General features: G+C 41.6%; 1 protein-coding gene across 1 annotated transcript; it reads left to right on the top strand.

Annotated features, from left to right (window-relative positions):
* Positions 1-3,393: 3,393 nt before the first annotated feature.
* Positions 3,394-7,616, top strand: LOC124144368 (slit homolog 3 protein-like). Its single transcript, XM_046513735.2, has 2 exons — positions 3,394-3,538; positions 6,270-7,616. Exons 1-2 carry the CDS (start codon positions 3,524-3,526, stop codon positions 7,230-7,232), a joined length of 978 nt encoding a protein of 325 aa, XP_046369691.1. The 5' UTR covers positions 3,394-3,523; the 3' UTR covers positions 7,233-7,616.
* The last annotated feature ends 4,353 nt before the right edge of the window (positions 7,617-11,969 follow it).

The following is an 11,969-nucleotide window of genomic DNA, read 5'->3' as shown; positions in this document are numbered from 1 at the left end:
GACGAGCGAACGCTTTAACCACTAGGCTACTCGACCGCCCCTCATTATGAAAGACAACTGTCGGGATAATCAGTTATATCCCACGTTTTCTATAATGAAACATCCTTTCCCATTGTATGTATTTCAGGCTGACATACTGGTTGGTTGGTTTGTTGTTTAACGCCGCACTCAGCAAGGTTGACATACTGATTTATATAAACTTTAAACCGTCTCGGAAGGTCGGGGGTTCGATCGACCGGCCGCGTCATATCAAAAGACGTTGAAAGGTGGTACTTGTTGTTTCCCTGCTTGGCGATCTGCATTGAGGGGCTAAAACAACGAGTGGTAGGCTTTGTGCAATCTTGAACGCGACGTTAAACCCCATTTCACCTCACCTCACATATACAATTTATGTAAACCGTCAATGCAAGAGTACAACCACACTTGATTATCCATTTGGTTTATAAAACCATATACAGCAAACTACGGTTATAACGAACACGCTTGTAACGAACTAACGGATAAAACGAACTAACTCTTTAGTCCCGACTTTATGCTGTAGTTATGCTGTATATATGCATATAACGAACTACGGTTATAACGAACTATAATTAGCGGTCCCTTTGAGTTCGTTATAACCGTAGTTTACTGTACACAGAATCCATTTGGCACCCGTGAAGAACAAAATACACCAGTAACCAGAAATCGTTGCTGAAATATTGTTGAGAGTGCTTATGAATATGTCGGTCACACATAGCTCAATAACAAAGAGTACGAGGAGTGGCAACTATCTTATCTGACAGTGACAGCACACAATCATGGAAACGTTTTTGCGTTCATATATGGACTTGGCGCGTGGGTGGAGAGATCACATGACTTACATCGCCGGTGACACCTTGAACGTATATAGCATGTACAATGTATAAATGATTTTATCATATCTGGTCAGCGTTGAAAATAGCTGCCTGCCCGCTATGCCGTAGCCAGTATATTTTTAGGAGGGCCAGTTATCTTTCACTATCACACCTGTCAAGTAACTTTGTGTTAGCATGTGTGAGCATGCGATTCGATACGAAGAATGCGCTAAACGAATCTCTCATATCGCCATTTTTGCTCTTTCGGCTATATAATCACGGTTACAACACTCAGCGTTATTGGGCGGTCGGGTAGCTTAGTGGTTAAAGCGGTCGCTCCTCACGCCGAAGACCCGGGTTCGAATCCAGACATGGGTACAATGTGTGAAGCCCATGTCTGGTGTCCTCCGCTGTGATACTGCTGGAATATTACTAAAATCGGCGTAAAACCCTACTCACTCACTCACTAAGCGTTGTACTTAGAGAACATATCTTTGCAGCACTCCTATTACACTTCTAAACGGTAATTAGAATTTCAATTTCAGTTTGTACTCCTGATATGAAGGCCAGCAATCTTTACTGCGGGATAGTGTTCGTGAAAGGTAGACGATTGTCTTTATATATTCAGTAACATCCCATTGGAGTTCGTCTGATATTTTGTCTTAACCGAAAACTCATCGGATAGGGAAACATTTAACACGGCAATTTTACAACCTCTTTATTTCAACTGTTCCGGCGCACGTATATACTTCACCAAGCTGCTTGTTTCTGCACGGATCGGACCTGGACCCGTGAAGATCCGGGGTAGAATAGGTCTTCAGCAACCCATGCTTGCCGTAAAAGGCGACTATGCTTGTCGTAAAAGGCGACTAACGGGATCGGGTGGTCAGGCTCGCTGAGTTGGTTGATGCATGTCATCGATCCCAATTGCGAGGGTCGATGCTCATAATATCAATCACTTGATTGTCTGGGCCAGACACGATTATTAACAGACCGGGCCCGTGAAGATTCCGGGGTAGAATAGGTCTTCAGCAACCCATGCTTGCCGTAAAAGGCGACTATGCTTGTCGTAAAAGGCGACTAACGGGATCGGGTGGTCAGGCTCGCTGACTTGGTTGATGCATGTCATCGATCCCAATTGCGTGAATCGATGCTCATGATATTAATCACTGAATTGTCTGGTCCAGACACGATTATTTACAGACCGCCGTCATATAGCTGGACTATTGCTGAGTGCGGCGTTAAACAACAAACAAACAAACTGCACGGACGGGACTCACCAGTGTAGAGAAGGAAAATACATACAAATCGATCAATATCTTACCTATCTTCTAGTATACCAATCAAAGAATACAAATTAGAGTATGTTAAGCGCAGAAAACAATTACACCGTAGATCTACCCCTTCAGCGAATTCCGGTAAACGAACGGGTGATGAGAAACTTGGTCAGAACAAATTCGAAATTTGAGATAAAAAATCACCAGACATTTTTATTTACCGTTTGAATTGTATTTTTTGTTCTGCTAGGCATTGTTATACATCCAGGGATTAAGATTACCTTGTGTATTTTCTCGAGAACTACGTGTTGACATAGAATCGTCAAACTATAACAAATATGACTTTTAGCGAATCAAAGTATGGCATTTATGATATATGTATCCATTCTCTGCCAACTAATGTTCGTGTCAAGGCGTCAATAGCGGTAATCTGACCGTGGTTGCTGTTAATAACGGTGAGTTGTGCGATCTTCCGATCGCTTCACACACGATTTCGCCGAAATTAATTAAAACAATATTAAAAGGAATTTTGAATAAAATTAATGAAATAAGTTACATACATAAGTCAAGATATACAAAGAACACTTTTTTAGCCAGACAGTGTAATTACAGGATGATTTTGCGTACTTCAGTATGGATTTGTTGACATGGTATTTCCGGTGTTACGTGCTCACGGTAATATCTTTACATGGGGAAAAAACCCATCAAAACTAATCATTTCGTGTATTATGCGCACCCCCTTCTACACAGCAGTGTTTTTTTGCGCACTATACTCAAGAAAATATATGTCAAGAGTTTGGATGTGAATCTCAAAGTAAAGAACATGATGTCTAAACCGCCTTTCGGGTTAATTTAGTTTCGGACCAATCCAATGTATACTGCATATCAAGAATATACTTCTTAATTGATAACTAGCAACACAGTCTATTTGTTTGTTGTAAAGGTTTCCGGGGGCGGTCGGGTAGCCTGGTGGTTAAAGCGTTCGCTCGTCACGCCGAAGACCCGGGTTCGATTCCCGACATGGGTACAATGTGTGAAGCCCATTTCTGGTGTCCCCCGACTTGATATTTGCTGGAATATTGCTAAAAGCGGCGTAAAACCATACTCACACACTCACCCACTGTAAAGGTTCCTGGCGAGCAGCGGAACATCTCAACAACGCGTACAACGAAATGCCTCTTATCCATAACTACCAAATATATTCATTAAGAGTACCAATCCAGCCACACAGACGCGCATTGTACAAATACCGCCACGCCTTAAATACACCACGCAGCCATAAAGTTTCCTGTATGACTACTCGAGAGCAATGAACAGCAATAAAGAGTGTCCAGACCACACTACAGTTTACAGAACGAATCAGCTCGACATTTATCCCCGAGCGCAGTTGTTGGAAGGTCGACGCAGTAAAACATGGCTATTCTTACAGTAAGTACAAAATGATATTTTTTCAACGTTTTACGATCTGAAGTAACGATCTGAATAATTGTTTCAACTGGATTGTTTAATGGCGCCGCTGCTCGGTCATATATGTGCAATGGCGGGTGAGCCCAAATTCATGTATACAAAATTATATGATAAGATCTAGAAGGATGACTTCACCTTTTCAACAGTTAACTTTCCCTTTCTGTCGAACAATATTTCAGCAGATCCAGCCTTTACATTTCACAACTTTTGAGATACGATCGAGATGCTCTTTCTACCAAGATTTCAAAGAGGGATTGGGTTGTCAGGCTTGCTGACTTGGTTTATGCATGTCATCGTGTCCCAATTGCGTGGATCGATGCTCATGTCTGGTCCGGACTCGATTATTTACAGACCGCCGTCGTGTAGCTGGAACATTGCTGAGTGCGGCGTTAAACAACAAACAAACAAACAAATCAAAGAGTGTCATACGACTCTTCCTCAAAAGTTCTTTGACCACGGTTACAACACTCAAGGACTCTAATTGTCCCCCTGAGAGGGTACGTAAGTCCAGTATCATTCAAAGTATTTTTTTTTTCTCTGTGATTTTAATCGTAGTATTTTTGTTGATTTTAACTGTTTGGCTAATCTTCCTGATCATCGCCAGTAGCCAGAGGGATGGTGTAAATCCTGCTGGGATACCATGTAGGTAGCAGAGGTCCCCATGGTTCCTAGTATGGTGGCCTAACTTTGGTTGCTGGCGATCTACAGCCCGTTTTTATAATGTGTCGTCTGTTATAATGTGATCATTTTATTGTTCTAAAACTAGTTTTACCATTATAATCTGTGATATATTGCTAGTTGTTGTACTGTCCTTTGTTGACATTTTTATATATAATATAATGCATAACTTGTTCAAGTCACGATATGGCTGAAATATTGCCGATGTGACTTTAAATATTAACTCACTAATTCATTCAAAACGCTTTACGGCAGACATGCGGAGGATATTTCCAAATTTGACGCATAAGTGACAAAAATGATTTCCGATGCAATTCCCTATTTTGAATTGTGCCATACGTTCCCGTTTTCCAGGTGAACCATTGACTTGCCTTTGCATGTGTTTGTGAAGGGTGCCACCAATGGGGCAGGATACGATTCGCGAATACCTCGTATCATTACTATTTGATAGTGATTTATAAACACATGCTCATGATATAGTCGGAATCGTACAATAGACATTGTTTAATGAGATTTCTATTGGATATGGAAAGGGTTTTTTTCGCTTTATTTATTATTAAGTAATTCAACACGAGTAAAACGCGTTCGTTAACACCTGGTGTCATCATTAGCTGATAGTGATTCATTAACCCATGTTCAGAATAAATTCAGCATTTGAGTCATATGATATGAGGAGCGGTCGGGTAGCCAAGTGGTTAAAGCGTTCGCTCGTCACGCCGAAGACCCGAGTTCGATTCCCGACATGGGTACAATGTGTGAAGCCCATTTGTGGTGTCCCCCGCCGTGATATTGCTCGAATATTGCTAAAAGCGGCGTCAAACCATACTCACTCACTCACTAAGGATATATTCGGAATCATAGAACGGACTCTGGTTTTGGTTACGGAAATGGCTTGGTTTCTTTTATTTAGAAAGTCACAATACATTTGTCGCTCCCGTTTAGATTGGGTTGTCATCTTACTGAAGTACTTGTGATCGGAACCGCCTCCGTGGTCCATGGTTGGTTGGTTGGTTGGTTTGTTGTTTAACGCCGCTCTCAGCAATATTCCAGCTATATGACGGCGGTCTGTAAATAATCGAGTCTGGACCAGACAATCCAGTGATTGATATCATGAGCATCGATCCACGCAATTTGGATCGATGACATGTATCAACCAAGTCAGCGAGCCTGACCACCCGATCCCGTTAGTCGCCTTTTACGACAAGCATAGTCGCCTTTTACGGTAAGCATAACTTGTATGGAAATAATAGTGAGTTGTGTTTGTTTGTTTGTTTGTTGTTTAACGCCGCACTCAGCAATATTCCAGCTATATGACGGCTAGTGAGTTGTGCTTATTGTTTTACGAGGGGTATATATATGGGTTAAGTGCAGTTAGTTTGTTTCTGCTACAGTGAAGAAATGAGACAATTCGATGTGAAGAAATACTTTCATTTTGGAGTTCCGGATTCCTGTGATCGTAGGTTCGAATCCCAGTTCCGCCTTGATTAGGACCCTTGTATTTCTCAGCATCGAACGCGTGGAATTGAGTTTCACCAAAGTGGTAAACATCTAAGACATGCATCACTTCCTCTTACATTAAGCTGGCGCGCCGTGATAATGATTGTGATTATTATTGTGTCATATTATTGTGTGTCATCGTACATCGACGGGAGACCCGTGAAGATCCGGGGTAGAATAGGTCTTCAGAACCCATGCTTGCTGCAAAAGGCGACTAACGGGATCGAGTGGTCAGGCTCGCTGACTTGGTTGATGCATGTCATCGATGCCAATTACGTGGATCGATGTTCATGCTATTAATCACTGAAATATCTGATCCAGATTCGATTATTTACAGACCGCCGTCATATAGCTGGAATATTGCTGAGTGCGGCGTTAAACAACAAATCAACCAACCAACCAACATCGACGGGATGGACAGTTGCTGATAATAGTAACCATACAGCTGGAACATTGCGGTGTAAACCAACACATTAATACACAAAACATAGTTTCAATAATGTTTCATTCGTTTCAGGTACTCATTCTCCTGTCAGCGCTATATTCCGTGACTTGTGAGACCTCTTGCGTAACCGGATGCACATGTAAACTTAACCGCATGACTTGTTTGCAACTGACAGCGTTTCCTCGACCCTTCATAACATCGGCTACTATTGTGGAGATATTTCTGTCCTCTCTACCCGAGATACCACCAAATGCATTCATGGATGTCCCGAATGTTGAGAGCATCTACTTTCGGCAAGTCGATATTGGCGTCATCCGGCCATGTGCCTTTACCTCATTAGGAAACCGGGTTAGCATAAACATGGAACTTTGTGAGATTGGCACAATTGAAGCAAACGCATTTAGGAATATACACGTCACTAGTACGAAGGAATTCAGTTTGTCTTCATCGACCATAAGCAGGATTGAGTCCTACGCCTTCAACAACATCCAGGGGTTTCAGCTGTTCCGGATGCATGCAGTAGACGTTGCCCTCATCCAATCCTTTGCAATGTACAAGTTCAGTAATATTCATGAGTTCATGATGGCTGACATGAACATCACCGAAATGCAAAGTTCTGCAATAGAAGATTTTACTAATATAAGAGTCATGGATATTTACCATGCCACGTTTACTTATCTTGAATGCAATACCCTAGAAAAGCTTCGATCACAGATGGGGAGTAATTTCAGCTTTCACAGCCTCGATTTCAACTGCGACTGTGGACTTGTGTGGTTACTAGATGCAAGTCAGACCGGTTCTGGATTGAGACTTGAAGACATCATCTGCAACAAGCCTGCGTCATTGCGCCATGCCCATCTCAGGAATCTTACCAGTACAGATCTATGCAGCAGTATGTCCGTGCCAAACTGTGAGAGCCCCTTTCCTTCCCCACCCAATTCTTGCACACGCGGCGCCAGTGCTGTAGACCCACTGGCCTCCAATGTGTTCATTATATTTCTAATGTGTTTTTCCGTCAATATGTTTGCTTATTAAGGCATCGATAGAATATGTTGCCTTTAGTTTTGACTGTTCATCGTACATGTTTTTAAAAATAACATTTTTTTCATTAACGATCCAACTCTTTGATAGAATGAAGATCAGATCATACATAAATGGATTAGCGGATGTGATTAAAATTGTGACTGAATGATATGCAAATGTTTAAGGAAGTGTAACATACGATTTCCTGGTCAGGCAGTCATAAAAATCTTTACTTCTCTGGGTGTTTACATGTAGAAAAGGAAATGATAGTTTTTCACATTTTCTGATTTATCAGGAAACCGTGATGAACCTTGGGTAGGAATCGGGAGTTTGATATATTTTTACATTTTAGTAGGTGAGATTTATCAGGAAACAATGTTGATCCTTGGGAACAGATCGGGGGGGGGGGGGGGGGGGGGGGGGGGGTAATTGTGAACAAGAACAAATGTGCAAGGAACATCGTTCCAGTCTGAATATCAAATTGTCGAGTCCTAATATATGAGCAGCCGAGGCTTCTTCGTGAATTATAATTACCCGTGTGTGTTTGTGACCCGTGAAGATCCGGGGTAGAATAGGTCTTCAGCAACCCATGCTTGCTTTGAAAGGCGACTATGCTTGTCGTACGAGGCGACTAACGGGATCGGGTGGTCAGGCTCGCTGACTTGGTTGAAGCATGTCATCGTATCTCAATTGCGTAGGACGATGTGCATGATGTCCATCACTGGATTGTCAGGTCCAGACTCGATTATTTACAAACCGCCGTCATATAGCTGGAATATTGTTGAGTGCGGTGTTAAACAACAAACAAACAAACAAAAATGTTTGTTGGTATTAGTGTCATTAAGTACAGTTTCTTTGTCTGTACGAGCATGCGTGACAGTACAGATTAAGGCAAGGTGGGTCAAATGCGGAGGAGCGTCAATACAGCTCACATCTGCTCATTTAGGTTCGAATCTCATCTTGAATGATCACGTATGGCATAACAACATACAGATCGATTAATACTAGCTTGCATTAAGCTCAATAAACTTAACATGAATATTGTAAAAGCGGCGTCGGGTGAACATGCTGTTGCATGTGTTTGTGACGGTGCCACCGGTGGGACCGGATACGCTCACCTTTTCACGAACACGTCAGTGAGATTGTATTACAGTTCTTTTACTGTGTATATTTCGTTCATTTTAAACCATGAAATTATTTCATAGAATTCTGGTATTCGGCAATGGTTACATGATGCTAATTTGTCACATACATGTAGTCTTATTCGTTTACCCCAAGGTAAATCTTCGTCTAAAGATAACATTAAAACACGGAATGTTTGACTCTCCTGTCATCGCTGGGCGTGTACTGTACGTTCAGTGTAATTACTTATTGTACACGTAAGTGTGTATATGTTTTGTTTTCATGGACTAAATGTGTCGACATTGACATGAGCGACACACCAAATCCCTTCCACGTGAATTATGGGTATCGGTAATGAATCTTGTTAAAACATACAAATGATTCGAATATTAAAAAATGATTAATTATTTCATCATTACAAAGGTCTAAAAAATAACACATTTAGGGACCAACTATTTGATATGTTGGCGGGTGGGGGGTTTTATCTTGGATTTTATCAAAAAAAGATATATTGTTCCAGAAATTCTTGAGAAAAGAAATAATTATGCTTCAGAATGTAGGAAAAAAGTGTCCACCACGAAAAATAATTTTTTGCAAGCCGTTTTTGTTTGGGTTTTTGAAAAAAAATTATATAAAATAATAGGCTCATAGTTTTAATTACATAATATCTGATTTTGCAGCTGACGCTGAAAATAAATATTCCTAGTATGTAGTCTCCAAACAAAATCCCATCCCATCCCAATCCTTGCAAGTTTAAATTATGTTGTTACGTAGCCTGTATTTAGTGAGTGAGTGGGTGAGTATGGTTTTACGCCGCTTTTAGCAATATTCCAGCAATATCACGGCGGGGGACACCAGAAATGGGCTTCACACTTGTACCCATGTCGGGATTCGAACCCGGGTCTTCGGCGTGACGAGCGGACGTTTTAACCACTAGGCTACACGACCGCCACCTGCATTTAGTAGATACTTGTATTTGTTGTTGCATATGTATGGTAATATACTACTCAAAAGAAGTTGAAGAATCACCCGATAGTAAGTAAGAATCAGGTGTTTTTATTTTGAGAAATAATCAGCAAAGGGGAAAATTAAATATGAATGTGTCCTGGTATAGCAATCGAAATCAGCGGCTGTACGTGTAGTGTGGACATGTGTTTCTAATGCAAACAGTCACTAAATCAAGACATCAGGGACTGTGCCTCCTAACTACGTGCCCTACTTTCAATGATTTGTTGCAACCAGGTGGTTGTTTCCCTGTTGATCTGTTTCCGTCTCTATTCATGGCCACTAGTAAAATGACGCACGGAAACGTGATTCACCACATGTAGTTACGAAGTCACAGTTGCACAGATGGACCTTTCGAAACCGGATGATTTTTGTGTGTGTTTTAACATGATATATCATGAATCATATATATCTGAATGCCTGTCATACATACGTATGATACAATTGTGTGCCATAGATCTGAGGACAACGTTGAATGTATTTTCTGTAATCCAGTTCATTTCTTTTCTACTCGAAATAAACCCCTTAAACCACAATATATGTTTTAATTGTCATATGGTATGGTACATAAATACGTAGTTTACCAGCCATGATACGGCTTGGTTGGTTGTTTGGTTGGTTTGTTGTTTTACGCCGCTTTTAGCACTATTCCAGCTATATGACGGCGGTCTGTAAATAATCGTGTCTGGACCAGACAATCAAGTGATTGCTATTATGAGCATCGACCCTCGCAATTGGGATCGATGACATGCTTCAACCAAGTCAGCGAGCCTGACCACCCGATCCCGTTAGTCGCCTTTTACGACAAGCATAGTCACCTTTTACGGCAAGCATGGGTTGCTGAAGACCTATTCTATCCCGGAATCTTCACGGGTCTACGACTAATGGAATCTGTTTGGGCAGAAAATCGAAATTATTCTCTGGCGCTGACTATTTATATTTGTGTGAAAACGGAATTCTGCTTGGCTGTTATACCATGTTTTACTCTGTAGAATACGGTTCATTTAAAAAGACCCGTGAAGATCCGGGGTGGAATAGATCTTCAGCAACCCATGCTTGCTGTAAAAGGCAACTATGCTTGTCGTAAGAGGCGACTAACGGGATCGGGTGGTCAGGCTCGCTGACTTGGTTGAAAACCAGAAAACCGCACTGTCACAACCAGTTCTGATTTACTGTAGTAGAACCTGTATCAACAGAATGGGTTTCCTGAGCTCATGCATCACGACCATTACAGACGATTAGTCTAAATTGGCAGGGATTAACCTTCTTGAGTCCATATGCCACCGTTTAGTATAACCATGTAATCAACAACATCAGCCTTGAGAACGTTCATGCGAAATCGACCTGATACATAATTACTAAATCATTCATATTAGTATAATGTTTGAGCATTCGATTGTTTGGTTTGCTCAGCAATATTCCAGCTATATGACGGCGGGCTGTAAAGAGTATTTTGACTTCAAACTTACTTTGTTTTTTTCCCTATTTATTACGTGCACACCAAGGAATAGCCTGTATATAATAATAGAACAAGTGTCAACGTTTCATATGTATCCGTTTTGAGCAGCATGGAAATGAGTAATTGAATGAGTCATGTGTCCACAATTACATTGTAAATCAATGCACGAGTCAGTGACAAATCTGTTTATCATACCTCCCGCCAGAACACACACAGCCGTTCCACTGACATGTGGCAGATTTATGATGTATTAACTACTCGTGCAAGGCAACGAGAGCTGCTATAACAGGCGTCAACCTGGCGTTATGGAGGAAATGTACATTGTAGCACTGTATTCACACTGCAGGTCGATATCGTGCACCCTTGACAGCGTTCGAAATACCTGCCTGCCCGACCGTCCGAGACGGGTTGATTTCAACTCGGGCTGCCAGATTTTCAAATCCCCCTGCCCGACGGTCGGGTCTTATTTCATAGGTGGAATTAATCTAAATATTTCCCGATGATAAGCATTAATTCACATGTAAAGGAGAATGATAAAATGTAACCAAAAAGAAATCTCGTTAGCTTTTAGACAACCTAACATTTAGCGATGCGCTTATGCTACAAGCAATCAGTTTTCATATTTTTAATTAAATTATCCTGAGAAACATATGATTATAGTGGGCAGGCAGGTTTTGGTCAGGGCTGGCAAGTATTTCAGCTAGCCAGTCCTGTGGTCTGGCTGAATTTTTTGGGAGTTTCATACCTGCCCTTGATGTGTAGGTACACGTCTACTCGAATCTCTGCCGGGTGTTCCCCACGGTGGTAGAATATGTGAAGCCCATTTCCGGTGTCCCCCGCCGTGATATTGCTGGAATATTGCTAAAAGCGGCGTAAAAACATACCCACTCACTCACGGGAGATGGTACGATGGTTCTCCGGCCGCGTCACACCAAGCGACGGCAAAAGATGGTACTTGTTGTTACCTTACCTGCGGCACGGCTAAGGAATCAATATAATGTGTGTGTATCAATGATAAACAGCGATATGGTCACTCAGGGGGCACGCACTATGAGCCTGGCATAAGTCCAGGCTTCTACAGTTGGCAAACAACACTACCACACCTTCATGCAGGTCGCTATTTGAGTGAAATAATCTTGAATATAGCTTTAAATAACCCATAT

This window comes from Haliotis rufescens, unplaced genomic scaffold (genome assembly GCF_023055435.1).
Source record: "Haliotis rufescens isolate VD_foot unplaced genomic scaffold, xgHalRufe1.0.p SCAF_37, whole genome shotgun sequence".
NCBI classification, from domain to species: domain Eukaryota; kingdom Metazoa; phylum Mollusca; class Gastropoda; order Lepetellida; family Haliotidae; genus Haliotis; species Haliotis rufescens.
The sequence above is the reverse complement of the archived record's forward strand: the minus strand, read 5'-3'. Positions and strand labels throughout refer to the sequence as shown.